The 16,428-nt window shown below is 40.6% G+C and overlaps 2 protein-coding genes across 3 annotated transcripts in view; one reads left to right on the forward strand and one right to left on the reverse strand.

Moving 5' to 3' along the window:
- Window positions 1-16,428, reverse strand: part of LOC124787714 (D-aspartate oxidase) — a 259,599-nt gene that overhangs the window by 221,890 nt on the left and 21,281 nt on the right. The window lies entirely within an intron of this gene.
- LOC124787712 (DNA replication factor Cdt1) overlaps window positions 1-16,428 on the forward strand; it is a 97,591-nt gene that overhangs the window by 65,924 nt on the left and 15,239 nt on the right. The window contains exons 5-8 of one of the 2 annotated variants that reach the window (XM_047254552.1): window positions 1,415-1,666; window positions 2,567-2,718; window positions 2,805-2,905; window positions 4,343-4,502. In XM_047254552.1, coding sequence (XP_047110508.1) covers window positions 1,415-1,666; window positions 2,567-2,718; window positions 2,805-2,905; window positions 4,343-4,502 — 665 coding nt within the window. Of the gene's footprint in view, window positions 1-1,414; window positions 1,667-2,566; window positions 2,719-2,795; window positions 2,906-4,342; window positions 4,503-16,428 lie in introns of both variants that reach the window. The other variant, XM_047254551.1, reaches the window with a different exon arrangement.

The raw sequence follows: 16,428 nt of genomic DNA on the forward strand, positions 1-16,428 counted from the left end.
TAGATCAAGGCAGTTGTGTAGATGCAGTATTTCTTGATGTCCAAAAAGCAGTTGATTCAGTACCAAACCTATGATTATTGTCAAAAGTTTGATCATATGGGGTACTGAGTGAAATTTGTGACTGGATTGAAAACTTTGTGGTAGCATGTTATCTTGAATGGAGAGTCTTCGTCAGATATAGAAGTAACTTCAGATGTGCCTCAGGGAAGTGTTTTGGAACTCCTGCTGTTCATGTTGTATATTAATTACCTTGCAGACAATATTGAAAGTAAACTCGGCCTTTTTGTGGGTGATGTAGTTATCTAAAATGAAGTACTGTCTGAAAGAAGCTGCACAAATATTCAGTCAGATCTTGATAAGATTACAAATACATGCATATAACGCTTTGTAGGAATGTGAAATGGAATGATCGCATAGGTTCAGTTGTGGGTAAAACAGGTGCTAGACCTAGGTTTATTGGTGGACTATTGGGGAAGTGCTCATAAATCACTCATGTGACCTGATCTAGAATATTGCTCAAGTGTGTGGGACTCGTACCAAGTAGGACTAATGGGGAATATTGAACGTATACAGAGAAGGGCAGTACGATGATCACAGGTTTGTTTGACCCGTTGGAGAATCTCGCAGAGATGCTGAAGAAACTGAACTGGTAGACTTATCAAGACAGATGTGAACTACCATGAGAATGAGAATGTATATTAACAATGTTTCAAGAACCAGCTTTAAATGATGACTCTAGGAATATGTTGAACCTCCTGTGTGTGACTCATATGACAGTGAGGACAAAATTAGATTAATTACAGCATGCACAGAGGCATTTAAGTAATCATTCTTGCCGCACTCCTTATATGAATGGAACGAGAAGAAACGCTAATAACTGGTACAATGGGATGCATACTCCACCATGCTCTTCGCGGTGGTTTGGAGAGTATGGATGCAGATGTAGATCAGTGCTAGTGTTGTGCAAAAGGACGTCTACAATTCTCCTAAGGGTAGTTTTGCTGTGTTTCACCATAACATTGTTTGTGTCACTGGCTCAATTTGTGGCTTCCGCCTCCGATCCCACCCCTCCTCATTTTGTGTGATGCCAATTGTTTTACAGTAACTACATGGGTGTACTGTGTTTGTTTTATCATTTCCAGTATTTCAATTTTTTTCTTGGACTTTTTCTTGAAGTGTGGTACAGTGTGAATGGGTACTTACCTTCAATTAGGAATGATATACAGTATAATAATAGTTATTTTCATAGTGTAATGTTTTTTATCTTTAATAAATAAATAATTTAATTTCATTTGCATACTGTTTTATTTGATGATTTTTTTTGTTCATTGTTACTATTATTAGCCTTATTATTTCAATATATAGCTATTCATAATAATTTGAAATGTAGCATTTAAATTCTTGCTGCTTTCAGCCCTCAGAGTAGTGTTAGCAGCACACCACAGAAGTTGTTGAGTCCACTCAAGAGCCCTCTGAAATCACCTGCTCATCAGCGATATGCAGCACTTGCACGATCTGAGGTGCCATCATTACCTTTGCCTTATTCTTACCGTTGTCTGGCTGAGGCGTTCCGCTGTCTTGATACAGTTGTCTCCATGATGCACAATCGCAAAGAAGCTGTCACATTCAACAAAGTTAGTCTTGCTGTGCGTGAGATGCTTAGGAAGTAAGTTTTTGAGACTACTGTTTACTGTGCTGGGTTCTCTCTCTCTCTCTCTCTCTCTCTCTCTCTCTCTCTCTCTCTCTCTCTCACACACACACACACACACACACACACACACACACAGTGATCAGTAGTGATTCTTAGTAATAATCCTCCAGTGCCCATAAATGCTGGTGAGTGATAAAACAAGTTATGCTTGTGTCAAATTTATCATCATATATTATTTGAATTTGTAGATCCTCATTGGAAACAAGGCACTTTGCAAGGTAGTACTTATTCCTACAAATCTGGTGTTTTCTTATGGAATGTATCACATTTTAATGGTCTTCTTTAAGTAGATTGGTTGGAGGTATGTCTGCGATACTTTCCAGTATTTAATAAATTCGATGTACACCATACACGAGAAATTTTATGTTACTAGTGTAATGCACCTACTCATGGGGGGAGGGGGAGGGAGGGGGGCACCACTAATAACAGCTTCACCTTACATGACGTATATATAATGTTGTGAAGGGGCCTGTTCAGTTGAAGCCTTTTGACCACTCCCAAAGGAGTGTAGACAGCCACTTAAAACATGTGGTGTAAGGTTGGGGTATCTACAGAGATTCACAACCTTATTGTTTACTGAATGCGAGAGCTCTAGCAATGGCACCTGCCGTCGCTGCACATGTTGATTCACAAATTTAAGTTAGTTTAAAAGTTTAACAAAATGTACTAAGAATCACTTGCAAAAATATCATTCTTTTTAGCTTTTCTCTTTCGTACCTGGTTTCAAGAAATATTTTGTGAAAGGCAAAACTATTAATGAGTTGTTGAATTGTACCTGAAGCATTCATTTGTTAAGGTGTGAGGAGCAAGGATTTCTGTATTCTGAACTGGTAATTCTTTCCTCTTCCATTTTAGAGAATTCACAGAATTTCACCTGGGTCAAATAAAGCATGTATATCCAGAAGCATATACTTACACTCAGCAGAAATGCCATGTTTTTGGGTGTGCAGTGAAGCAAGAGAAATATGAGCTTACGCTGGAGCCAGTGTTGTTGAAAATGCAGGAAGGTACGTTAGTTTTAGTGACCAATTTCTTCCTTTCTCTGACTTTTTATTATGTGTAACATAAGAAATGTTTGTTCTAGTTGGTGCAGATAACTCAAAAGTTGAACCAACAATGACTCCCTCTTATCTTCTGGAGCGAAGGAAAGTGTTCCATAGTAAATTACTGGAAATAGTGAAAGATCAGCATGAGGTAAGTCAACTTTAGTCTGTTAGCATCCTTAGTTGTTTCTGTTGCATATTTATGTAATTCACCATGGTTGCCCAGACAAATCACATTTTTATTATCTTTATTTAAATCTAAGTGCGGAATTGTGAATTCTTTGATAAGGTGGGGGTTCTGATAATTGATTGATACAATGTAGTGCAGTGTCTCAATCCTGGTGCTGTTAACTGTTTACACCTTTGGCCAACCATTTGCAAACTTTTTGGGAGCCTGTGATTTGTCAACAATTTGTTTTGTTAGCCACTTCTTGTGCTGTATGTGCCCCAAATGTGCTGCCTTTATTAGGAGTTGAAAGTCTTGGCAAGTACAGCAGATCTTTATGGGTGGGGGATACAATTACTTTGGGTTACATTTCATGTAACAAACAAACATGAGATATAGTATCACAAAAAAACTTATAATTGTATTGTGCTTATATGGATTTGAATTGACAATGGCTTTGCAAAGGACACTGAAGAAGGTACACTTGTAGAAGTGAAACTCATTCATAGGCAATAATGCAAATCAAATTTTGCCAGTAAAGGGGGACGAAACATACCAGCAAATCATAATAAAAGTATGAGATGGTCAATGTGTAAAAGTAAATAGTGTTGACAGCTTCATTGTTGCATTATTACACTAGTTCTAGTCTCTATGAAGTCAACATATAAGTGATTCATAGTATGACATCACTGATGTACCTCCATTGCTGGTATAATCTGTATTCACACCTTAAAAAAAATGTTCTTATGATTTTGTAGCACTAATGTGTTAATAGCCGATGTTTGTTGTGCATAATTGCATACTTACCCTGTAGCAGTAGTTATTCACTTTTATAATTGCAATACCTATGTATCACTATTACTTCTGGTTCTGCAAGAACACTCACTTTTCTCCCCACCACTGATGAAAGTGACAACAATAGTGATTTTTTTTCCCTAGTTTTTGGAATGTATGGGCAACATAGCCACACTTTTTGCAGTCTAAGATCAGAAATGTTTCCTCAGCAGAAGCATTTGTCATGTCTCCTGAAATAGCCCATGGAATTAGATTAACAAGAGATGCTTTTCTGATTGTTTCAGTAGTGTTTTATTGTTTTGTTAAATTATTGAGAATAATTACAACTTTGAAATAAGCAAGGAGCAAAAAATAATTTATGTAGAACACGTGGAGTAGTATGTTTGGAACCAGACAGTGCTTGTACAAAGTTGCTTTCAGACAGGTATTTCTTGTTGTAATTTCCGTCTTTTGCGTGCAATGAAATGTGGTAGGAAAATAAATGTGCAAACAGTGGTTTGTTGTCTTCATTAAATGGAAGAGATGTATTTTACACTATTCACTTCCCTTGTGGATCCCATACTACAACATTTATGTAGAGATCTTTACTCTCACAGTAATTAACCTGATTTTTCATTGTTTTTTCAGGCTTTTTTAAAGAGTTTGGATCCACCATTGATACTGGAGAAATCAAAGTTGACACGTTGGCATCCAGAATTTGATATTGATAAATTGCCTGATTTGCCAACAGAATCACTGCCAAAACCACCAAATGAAATTAGTTATCGGACAGCTAAAGATGTCCTTGGTAAGTCTCTCTCTCTCTCTCTCTCTCTCTCTCTCTCTCTCTATCTATCTATCTATCTCGCAATCTCGCACGCTCGCTCGCTCTGTAGGCCATTGGCAGTTTTTGCATACTGCTCATGAGCAGTAGAGTTCAGAGTTATGAGGTGTCAGTTTCTGCAGGAACTGCTGCTTTATTTTTGGTTGTGTTAGGGCCAGATTTCACCAAGCACTCAGGTCTAAAAAGAAAATCTCCTTTTCAGCTGTGCATTATTAAAATGTTTCAGGGTACAATAAGAAATGTAATAGAGTTTTTGCTATTTACTTCCTCAAGCTTAGTAGCCAGTTTTATTTAGAGGAATATCATAAGTGCGAAGTTTTGAGAAATGCCTACATTTCCTCTAATGTTAGCATGTCAGACCCCCCACCCAGGGGGCTCGCCACTCTTTGGTAGGTTCGTGCTTGGCTACCACGATGCCCCTGTCTTTGCAGCACTTTTTCCCTTCCATGCTGTATGTCTATCCTCTTGCTGTTCTTTTTCCCTCCCTCGGGGAACATGTCTGGGGTATTATTGGGAATGTTCTGCATTCTGTCGCTGACCTGCGAACAGTCTCAACTTTCTTTTTCACTCCTTTTTCCTTTCTTTGTTTCCCTTCTCCTCTTGTTCCTCTACTTCGGCGTTTAATGATCCTCTTTTTTTCTTCTTCCTCCCTGTGCGTTCCTGAAGGCCGCCCCATGTGTCTGATGCGTGAAAGGTGACTGGGTAACGCATAATTCCCAGCCCCGGGTCGATAGGTAGGGTTCGCACGTACCCCCGGTACAGGCCAGGCCCAGGGAGGGGTAATTCCCAGATCAACCCCGTTGGTCCCTCTGTCAGGTGTTCTGGAGGTGTGACCTGAGGTGTGAACAATCTTGTGAAGGGGGCACCCAGTTGGAAGGAGCGCACCGTTGGAGACTCTGCCAATCATGGGGGATTTCCTCACGACGAGTCAATCATCCTCTCCATCGATGTCGATGAAACGTAAACAGACACGTACTGCAGGTGGTCAGTCCTTTGCCATGGTCAATCCGTTTATTATTCAGAAAGGTGTTGATGCCATTGCTGGTCCTGTGACATCCTACTCTCGTTTATGGAATGGCACTTTGCTTTTGGAGACGGCGTCTGATTCTCAAGCACAACTACTTCTTGCCTCACTTCTTCACGGTTATCCTGTTCGTGTCGAGGTACATAGAACTTTGAATTCTTCCCGTGTTGTAATTTACACCAGGCTGCTTGACGGTCTAACAGAGACGGAAATACAATCTTACCTCTCTGATCGGAGTGTCATTGCTGTCCATTGTGTAATGAGAAAGGTAGATTCCTCCTTGGTGGGGCCCACCCACACTCTTTTTCCTTATCTTTGATAGGGTGGTGTTGCCATCCAAGATTAAAGCGGGCTATGAAATCATCACATTCCGGCCGTACATTCCGAATCTGATGGGCTGCTACCAGTGTCATCGGTTCAGTCACACTAGAACATCTTGTCGACACCCAGCCACATGCGAACCTGTGGCGGGGATGCACACGAGGTCGAATGTCTGCCTCCTCCTCCCCGCTGTATCAACCGCAATGGCGGTCATGCCGCCTTCTCCCGGGATTGTCCCGCATATCTAGATGAGCAGGGGCTGTTCAAGAGATTCGGGTAAAGGAAAAATGCCTTACCCAGTAGCTCTCAAGTTACTGGCTAGTCGCAAACCCTGTGCTCTCCCCTCTGGCACCTATAGTTCAGTTCTTGTTACCCCTCGCTCCATGAAGGACATGGTCATGCAAACACATGACCTCAAATTTGGCTCTTAGGTTGTGAAGTTGCCCAGTGTCAAGGTAGCACCGTTGTCCCCTCGTCCTGCTGTGCAACAAAAAGTCAAACTCTCGCCTAAAACTCTCGCCTAAAGGGGCGAAGCTCCCCACTACACAACTGGCAGGCGGGAAAGGACAGAAGGAGTACTCCGGAAAAGACATCCTCTGTCCCTCCAGCCAAACAACACCCAAGTCCTCCTATAACCAGAAGGGTTCGAAGAAGTCCCCTAAAGACAAGCGGTCTTCTCCTTCACCAACTCGAAGATCCTGCTTAACGGTGTCGCCACGTGGTCACTTAGCCTGGCCGGCCTTTCTTGCCAGTGCGCACCACCAACTGTTTCTCAGCGTTGGACACCGCAGACCGATCGTACAAGCATTCTGATGCCCCTGTGGTCCCCAGGAGCAGGATCCTCCTGCTTCTGTGCCCTGTAGTAGCGAGTCTCCACTGGCAGTCTCTCGGCGGCCACCGAGTTGACAACCCTATATCTCTTCCTCCTTATGATTGTCCTCCAATGGAACATTCGCGGCCTTTGGTCCCACAAAGAGGATTTATGACTGCTCCTAGCATCACAGCATCCCCTTGTACTCTGCCTTCAGGAAATGAAATTGTGCGCTCAAGAACGCTTTGAGCTTTCACATTACTTACCAATTTGTTTTGACCTTTTCGCTGAGGTCGGCATCCCATCTCATGGGGGCGTCATGCTGCTCATACAGGATGACCACAGTCAACTCATCTCCCTGACTACCCATCTTCAAGCTGTTGCCGTTCGCCTTTTCCTTCCCCATCTGACTTTCTTCCTCTGTACTATTTATGTACCTCTGTCCTTCGATGTCACCAGGGCAGTCTTCCTTCAGCTTATTGGGTAGATACCTCTCCCATTTTTGCTACTTGGTGACTTTAATGTGCATCATCCCCTTTGGGGTTCTCCCAGGACATGCCAGAGAGGTGCCCTCGTGGCTGACACTCTTAACCAGCTCAGATTCTTCTGCCTTAACACTGGAGCACCCACTTTCATTTCTGACTCCTCACACACCTATTCCCATTTGGACCTATCCTTTTGCACTGCTCAGCTTGCCCATCGTCTTGAGTGGTCCGTTCTTTCTGACACCTACTGGAGCGACCATTTCCTGTTTGCTCTGTGTCTGCTGACTCCTACCCCATCCATATGCATGCCCAAATGGCAGCTTACTAAGGCTGACTGGCAGCTTTACTCCTCCCTGGCGACCTTCGCAGAACAAGATTTCCTCAGTTGTGATGACCAAGTGGACAATCTCACCATTGTTATCCTTACTGCAGCAGAACATTCCATTCCTCGCATTTCGTCTTTACCACGTTGTGTGTCAGTCCCTTGATGGACTGAGGCATGCCGTGACACAATTTGCGCACAGAGACATGCCCTCCGCATTTTTAACTGCCACCCTATGCGAAAAACTGCATTTATTATAAGCAGATGTGTGCAAAGTGTTGTAGAGTTCTTCCGGATAGCAAAAGAGCTAGTTGGATTTCATTCACTAGTTCTTTTAACAGTTACACTCCTTCCTCTGTCATGTGGGCCAATCTCTGACAGCTTTCTGGAACCAAGATCCATACCCTCATTTCTGGCCTGACAGTAAGTGCCGATGTCATTGTGGATCCTGTTGCTATCTCCAACACCTTGTGCCGCCATTTTGCGGAAGTTTCGAGCTCTTCCCATTGTCACCCTGCCTTCATCCATCGGAAATGAGTGGAGGAGGTGCGGGCGATACCCTTCTCCTCTCCGAATCACAAGTGCTACAATGCCGCATTCACTATGGGGGAGCTAGATAATGCTCTCAGTTCATCCCGGTCCTCCGCCCCAGGGTCAGACACTATCCACATTCAGATGTTGCAGCACCTCTCTCTTGTGGGCAAGCACTTTCTGCTTAACACATACAACTGCATCTGGGATGAGGGCACATTTCCTGGATGCGAGCCACCATCATATGCATACCTAAGCCCGGTAAGGACGAAAACTTTCATTCTAGCGACCGCCCCATCTCTCTTACCAGCTGCATTTTCAAGGTGATGGAACATATGTTTCATGCCCGGCTGGTGTGGTGGCTCAAGTCTCACCATTTACTCACAAATGCACAGTGTCAATTTCGAGCGCGGCATTCTGCAGTTGACCATCTCGTTACTTTGTCCACCCATATCATGAATGGTTTTCTGCGGAAATCCCTGACTGTGGCCATGTTTATTGATTTGGAGAAGGCCTACCACACCTTCTGGAGAACTGCTATCCTCTGTACTCTTTACACAGGGGGCTTCCGTGGGTGGCTGCCCTCTTTCCTTCGGGCATTTTTATGAGACCGAGTTTTCAAGGTGCGTGTGGGTTCTGCCGTATCGGACATCTTTATTCAGGAAAATGGTGTGCCTCAGGGTTCCGTCCTGAGGGTCGTCCTCTTTGCTGTCGCCATTAACCCAATAATGGCCTGACTCCGGATCCCTTTTTGTCGATGATTTTGCCATCTATTACAGTTCTCCACAGACCTATCTTTTTAGCAAGTTATATCTTTTTAGCAAGTTATTCAGCAGCACTGTCATGACAATCTCAGAGAACTATACATAAGTATGTTTAATGATCATCCAACTACAGCAGAAATTACAATCCATAGAACAAAGTGCAGTGCAGTAATGAAATTTATGTTTGAACCTTAGTCTGAAAAGGAATAGGGCATGGACCTTTTAGTATCCTTATTGCATATTCTAATGATATCAGTGTTAGCAAAATGTTGTGGACTTGTAATGGTGTATTTTGGTCATAATAAAACAAGTCTGACATCTACTTTTTTGTCACTTTATGAGCTACAAAACTGATGCTCAAAGTATCAGGTGTGCTGCAAACGTTCAGTGACAGGAAATTACGATGGAGTTTGTGCCAGGATGCGAAATGAACGTTCCAATCTCATCACGATTCGGTGTGTGTGCTGTACATTACAGTTAGCTACTTGATCAGCTTCAGAGTGTTTGCTGATGATTTTGACTTATAAGAGATGGGCAAATCAGTTATATGTCATTGCATGACAAATCACTGTTTGCCACAATAAATGATAGACACGAGCCTAGAAAACTTGTTCATGTATCCCACAGCAGATGGCTTTTGGTAAGAAGTGAAGTTGCTCAAATTGTTGAACAATGGCTCTAACTCCCCACTGTGTTTGGTATTGCGAAGTCGGAGGAGAGTAATTAGTCTGCCATATTCCTACAGTCCATGTACGTAGATAAAAAACTTTTTGTCTATCTCATTTTCCTTCATCCAGTTTTGGCCGAAGTGCACTGAAGTGCAAAGGGTGAATAACTTGTTTGAAGCCTGGGCTTCAGATCCATCTAGAAGACTTAATGGTTTCAGTGGAGGGCATTGTTAAGAAATTCATCTCCCAATATGCAGGAAGGGTCTCCTGACAGAGAATATCATGAACATTTATGATTTGAAACTGAGGGTAATTACACAAATTAAGACTTCTACAGAGAAAGAAACTGAATTTAAGCAAAGTTGCATTACTTTCCTTCTTAAACCTTATGCGGTTGCGCGGCTTTTTGTAACGTTAATAGTGTTGCTAACACCCCAAATAAAAGTGGCTATAATGACATTGTGCAGCATATCACTGATATGAATATGTTTACTTCACAAATGGCCATTTAGAATGTTACCTCCCGGTACATTATCGTTTCATTGAATATTACCTTAATACAATCAGGTTATTTGAAATATATGCAATAATTCCCATTTTCTTACAATATTTTGTATAATTAGTTATTTCTGTTATTCTTCATACTATATTACAGGCATAAGGAATTATACATATAATTAAACATTTGTTCAGTCAACTCATACAAACATTTTATGAAATCGGTCACAATCACTGGCTGCAGGGGGTGCGTTATTGTAACACTTTCCCCACACATTTCTCACGTGCTTTACACACAAAACTTTCAAACATCAAGCACAGTGCGATTTAACTTATATCTTTACTCCGAGGACAAACTGTGCATCGCTTGGACGTAATTATGTATTCTTTGTTCAGAAGGTGGTGCGTAGTTGCTGTCTTCAATTCCCGCCATTTTAGCGGCTTTCCGTCCAACTTGTTTAGGCAGGGAGTAATTGGCTGCTGTCTTGCACACTATGGGATTTACTAATGACCTTCCAACATCACGTAAAAACATTCTTCAGGAAATCCTCTCATTGTTATTATTTGCGTATATGATGAAGGCATTAATGCAAGCAATGTCAATCATTTGGAAAAATAGGGTAAGTGGTCAGCATGTAGTTTTTCTTGAGGTTGAATAAGTAGCAGACATTTCATCTGTTTGTGTCCACAACTGTTTTGGTCTTATTGTACATTGTTTCAATTTCTGGTTTCTTTTCCTCCACAGTATTAGTGTCTGTGGCACTGTCATGATGCAAAGATGAAAGGAGAATAACGTTTGTGCTCTTCTTTGGCACATATGAAACTGCTGTGATATCCTTTCTGAATCCAAAAAGGCTGTTTCTAAGTTCACAACCTCTGGTGCAAACCAAGTCTGGAATGCTTCCTGTGCATTCGGTAGGCCGCACAAGTCTATTTACTATCTCCTTAGAAGAGTTTTACAGTGCAAAGGGACCCTCTGTCTGTTTCCCAACATTGATTTCCATCCCCAAAGTGTACCATGTCCTTGCATCACATAGGTGAAAATCTTCAAACCATATTTCGCAGGCGTTCTCGGTATATACTGTCAGAAACTGCATTTGCCTCTAAATGCAACCAGTTGTTCATCCACTGTCATATATTCATAGTATAATTACTGACACAGTTTGACATGAATAATTCAAACACTTTACTGAATGCATCTAGGCGATCAAGTTCTCTACGCTGTGGTCTGTCTCGAATCTCAAACAACGCAAGAAGAAACGAAGGTACCATAAACTCAGTGTGGCATGAAATATTGTAATTCCAAAACCATTTGTGTTCCATAAGTCTTCCAGATTGTAGTGTCCTGCCCTGTAATGACCAGCAACTATCAACAGACTTAGAAGAGATTTGATTTCTTCCTCATTTGTTGGTTTGACGTCATGATCTCTTGTGAAATTTGATGCAGTGTGTTGTATGTAAATATTTGTGCATGATGTAATCATTCTAATTATTATGTCATTTATAAATATCGAAAAACAGTCCACAGCAGTTTTCGCAGATTTTGTGATAGCTTTCACACCAGGGAGATGAATAATGAGGTCTACACTTCTAGTTCTTACGTTGCGACTAGGACAACTTTTCATCCATTTTGTAACCTTATTCTTTCCAATAAAAAAATCATGCTTGCTTTCATTATCCACTGCACTTATTTGTGGTTCCAGTTCCAGATTGTCTTCATCCTCCGTTTCTGTGTCACTGTGATGAGAAAGAACTTCACAACTGTCTGTTTCCTCCTCTTCTCCTCCTTCAAAAGTTTCGTCTAAGACCACTTCCAGAAGCTTCCACACTCCTCCTTGTTCCATTATGTAACGATCCATAGCTGTTTTAACTGCACAGAGCGACAAAATACAAGCAGCTGCTATGGAACACAACTGTGCGCTTTCTCGCAGCACTGCAACATAAAGAGTCGCGCGGGATGCCAGCAACATTGTTGTGTTTTCTTGGAACTTGCGCTTCCATTGTAGATTCTATTGTTACTCAAAGCTTTCATATTACGTCCTAGAAAGATACCAAAGAACATGACGTTACACTCGTATCTATTATGTAATAATCCACCGATAAGGATGACTGGGGTGTTCTGAACACCCCGCGCAACTGCGTAAGGGTTAAGTCACGTAGTGAACTTCAAACAAGACTTCCTGGTAATGTTAAAGTTTTGAGAAATATGTCAGTTTCAAATTCTTTGCAACTAGTCAAAGAATTTCTTGTACCAATAATGATGCATCTAGAAGACTGCAACGAAACAATCACAAAAGCAGAATGTAAGTGAGAAAATTTAACATCTGTTAAATGGAAAAAGTTCTGATGTCCTGAATTTCTGACATGAGGTAGCAAAATATAAAGATGCTTGAGGTGTTAATCTGTTTGAGAGTTTAGTGAATGTAGCAACTTCTTTACTAGTATTGCCATGGTCAAATGCAGAGGTGGGAAGAATTTTCAGTAGCATGAACATTGTGAAAAACAAATTGCACGACAGAATGTGATGAGAAGTGTTAAGCTCAATAATTATAATAAAAGATGGCTTAGTCAGGTGGGAAATTGTTGTAAAAACTGCAAGTTTTATCAGAAGTACTAAGCAAATTACAAACTATTGCTGCATACAAGAGTGATGTTTCATATCTTGCCCACAACTTCAGCTTCATCTTTGAGAGCCACAGATATTTTGAGCATGACTGCATGCACACCTTCATTTCTATTTATCACAGAACTTGAATTTGAACCTGAAGTTCCAGCAGGATTTTTTGTTTAAATAAAGTACTTTACTCTTTTGTTATCTTTGCTTGGTATTAAAAATGTGCGGTAGATAAATAGTATTATAAATAACATTTAAGTGCTTGCCTTTTAATGCCTATAAATATAACAAAATATCCATACAATCTGACTTATTTCAATGCAAAGTAGCTTATTTTCGAATGCCTTTTAGTGGGATTTTCTCCGAGGCATTTGGCGAGACTCTTTACACTTGCACTTACTGTCAGTTTATGGTATCTGCATTCTGCACTTTAGTGACTGGGAAACAATACCTGTCAAAGTATTTCAACCACACTGAAAGTCATTCCCTAGTATACAAATAGTTATTTTTGGTTCTACTTTTACATTAAGTACCTTGTCGGTTTTATCTGTAGCATTGTCAAGTATGGGTCAGACAGCTATGAATGACAACAGAACATTAACATTAACAGAACATTCTGCCAATTTTGTAATTATATAATTGGGTGAGTAAAGAAAAGTAATGTTGAGAAACATCATAAATAAGGGGAGCATGTTGTACACCTTTCGAAAATACTGCTGATTCTCAGCATAAAGAATCATTTGTTGGGACATTTTGAGGTCCCTAGTCATTATTGTAAGGGTTTTCAAATCTATTGCTCTCGTAGGATGTTTCTGGAGATTGACTTCTGTGAGCAGGAAAGCTTAGTAATATAAAGTGATATTCCCCTTTGAAATGCACATCTGTCCATAACTAGCAGAATACCGTAATGTTCTGCGAATCTAAGCCGCATCTGAAAAATGAGACTCGAAATTAAGGAAAAAATTTTTCCTGTATCTTAAGCTGCACCTGAAATTTGAGACTCGAAATTCAAGGGGAGACATAAGTTTTAGACCGCACCACCAAATCGAAACAAATTTGGACCATTGTAACAAGAGACACCATTTAGGTCGAGTGGATGAAGATACAGCTACAGTAGTTTGGTCCGAGTCGTAAGCTTAGCAGTTAAGCCATTGCTATGCGTCAGGTGCTCCGTCTGTATTTACACGGGCGCCCTTCCTTTTTCACTTACTTCGTCTGGTTTGAATTGATTGCTTATTTTGCTTTGATCTGATAAGTGCCGTTCTCTTTGTTATGGGTGTTTATGTAACTCTAAGCTGCAAACGCATTATTGTACTGTCATGCATTGTTTGTCACTTTCTGATAATGAGTGTTTACGACCTGTCGCCGCTCACGGCATGCCTTGCTTTTGTGTGCTCTACCGCCACTTACAATTAAAAAAAGAGGAATTGTCTCATTAGTGAAACAATGGCAAGAGACTGTTATTTGTTGTTACTTACACTGCTGCTTTCTTTGATAGTGATCAACAAGAACCAAATAATAGTCTGCGTATGATAGAAAATGTTCTGAACGAGAATTTAGGGAAAATTTTTCTCCGTTTGAAAATCTTTGCAGACGCCTCTTTAGTACATTACATTCTGCACAGAAATTAGTCATCTTAGATTTAAAAATCTAGTCAGTTGCCATTTCTGATTGTATCACTATTCAGCATAAGAATAATAATATAAACTTGACATGATATGTATATTCTTCCGCATTTGCTGTCGTCTCACTCTAGTTTCTTAGTTTATTAGGCAGACAGGATTTGAATGAGATAGCAGCAAACACGAAAAAATACATGGCATAATGTTTACATTCGTTTTATTCATATGGTGAAGAGAATACTGCACATGATGCACGATTCATAAAAGTTCCTATTAGCAACCATCTCTTGTCATAGGTAAGGAAAAATTCAGAACGTAGAGTTGGCCATATTGACATACATCCCAAACAATCTTGCCAGTCGGATTTTCGTAGTAGAGTTTCAGTGATGACTTCAAATGCAGAGAGTACAAAATTTTATTAGGTTTGTAATACATCTTATATGAAATGTTTAAAATATCAGTCATGATTCTGAATTACTATCACTCAATTCTTTGTTGCTCATTTCTTCACACAGAGCATCGTCCTCTGTACCATCTATCATCGAACATTTTTTAAATGCTTGTTGCACAGCCTGATTTGGAACACATTTCCATGCATCATAAATCCGTTGGCACACTTGCGACAAACTTGCACGTTTTACATGTCCTGTTGGTGTCAGTTGTCTATTGCTTTTTGAAAGCCTGTCTGGGTACGTGCGTTTAAGCTTGTCCTTAAATGGTTTATTCAGACAGACATCAAGTGGTTGCAGAATTGTCCTCATCCCACCTGTAGTAACTGCCAAGTCTGTTTTATTTTCCTCTAATTTTCGTTTAACTGCAGGTGTTGTATGGTCTGGGTACGCATCTAATACCAACAGACTGCATAAACCAAGCATTGTGCCAGGATGATGATTCCACACACGCCTAATCCATTCCAGCACCATGTCCTCCAAAAGCCGCCCAGTTTCGTTTGCTCGTACAATTACAGATTTTGGTAGTCTTCTACTTGAAAACTAAGAGGGGGGTAATTTATGTCCATCTGCAAGCATGACGGACATCTGCGGTTTTTTGCCCCCTGATGTAAGAACACTTATGTCTTTCTTTCCTTTGGCGTCAACCGTATGATGTGACGGCAAGTCAAAATATATGGGAGTTTGGTCAGCATTTCCTATCTGACCAAGAAGGTATTGCTTTTCTGTGCGCTGCCTAATTATGAAGCGCTGAAATTCCACAAGTTTTTCTTCATAATTTTTCGGCAGCCTCTGTGCAACTAAAATTAGCCTCCGAAGTGAAAAACCCCAGCATTTCATAAACAGATCAATCCAGCTGCGACTAGCCTTAAGATTTTCGATTTTTTGCTCTCTAGCAATTTCATGTGCCTTAATTTTTAAAATTTCGGTGTTCACAGGCAGGAATTTCTGACGCTGTTCCTTAACAAATTCATTTAAAATCATTTCTAGTACATGATATCAGCCACACTTTGGCCCACTAAATGCTTTTCTGCTACTTGAACATTCAAATAATTTGTCTGTCTGCAGTCGCCATTGCCTGATGTTGGTCTCATCAATCTCGTATTGCATACCTGCAGCACGATTAGAATTTGTTCCGCAAAAGAAATAACTCCCCTCTTGAATTTGGCACTATTATGAAAGCACTTCACTATGGTTCACTAACACCAACAAGCACTTCACAAAATTTCACGAAGCAATAGGTGCCGCTACGTGAAAACTTAATGAGCCCCAGTGTATCAACTCGTGCAACAGTCCTGAAACCTTGTGCATTGTTGGAATTTGTGTGTAAAGAAATTTATTGTTGTTGCCTACGAATATTTGAAAGACTGCTACGTTTGAAGATGAACAATATGGAATTTCTATTTACTTCATTGGATAATGTATGAAAATGAAAATGCAGCTGTTGAAACTCGGGGTGGAGAAAAAGAAGCTCTTCTTCTACCTTTTTTAATTTATTTACTGACGCAGAGGTTTTGGTGCCAGTATTTATCTTTGTGCCTGTGTAGCGCTGTGTATATTCGACAGCAGAAGTTAGTTGTGGTGGCACCTACCGACAGTTTTCAGAACTTCCACTTACTTTGCACTCTATTCTAAGCTGCAGGAGGTTTTTTTGATCACAAAAACCGGGAAAAAATGTGTCTTAGATTCGAGTAAATACGGTAGTTCGTTCACATATCTCAGGCATACCACCTTAAATTGCATTATACAGCTGATGGTTGTCCATATTCGCAATTGCAAAT

This window comes from Schistocerca piceifrons, chromosome 3 (assembly GCF_021461385.2).
Source record: "Schistocerca piceifrons isolate TAMUIC-IGC-003096 chromosome 3, iqSchPice1.1, whole genome shotgun sequence".
In the NCBI taxonomy this organism is placed as follows: Eukaryota; Metazoa; Arthropoda; class Insecta; order Orthoptera; family Acrididae; genus Schistocerca; species Schistocerca piceifrons.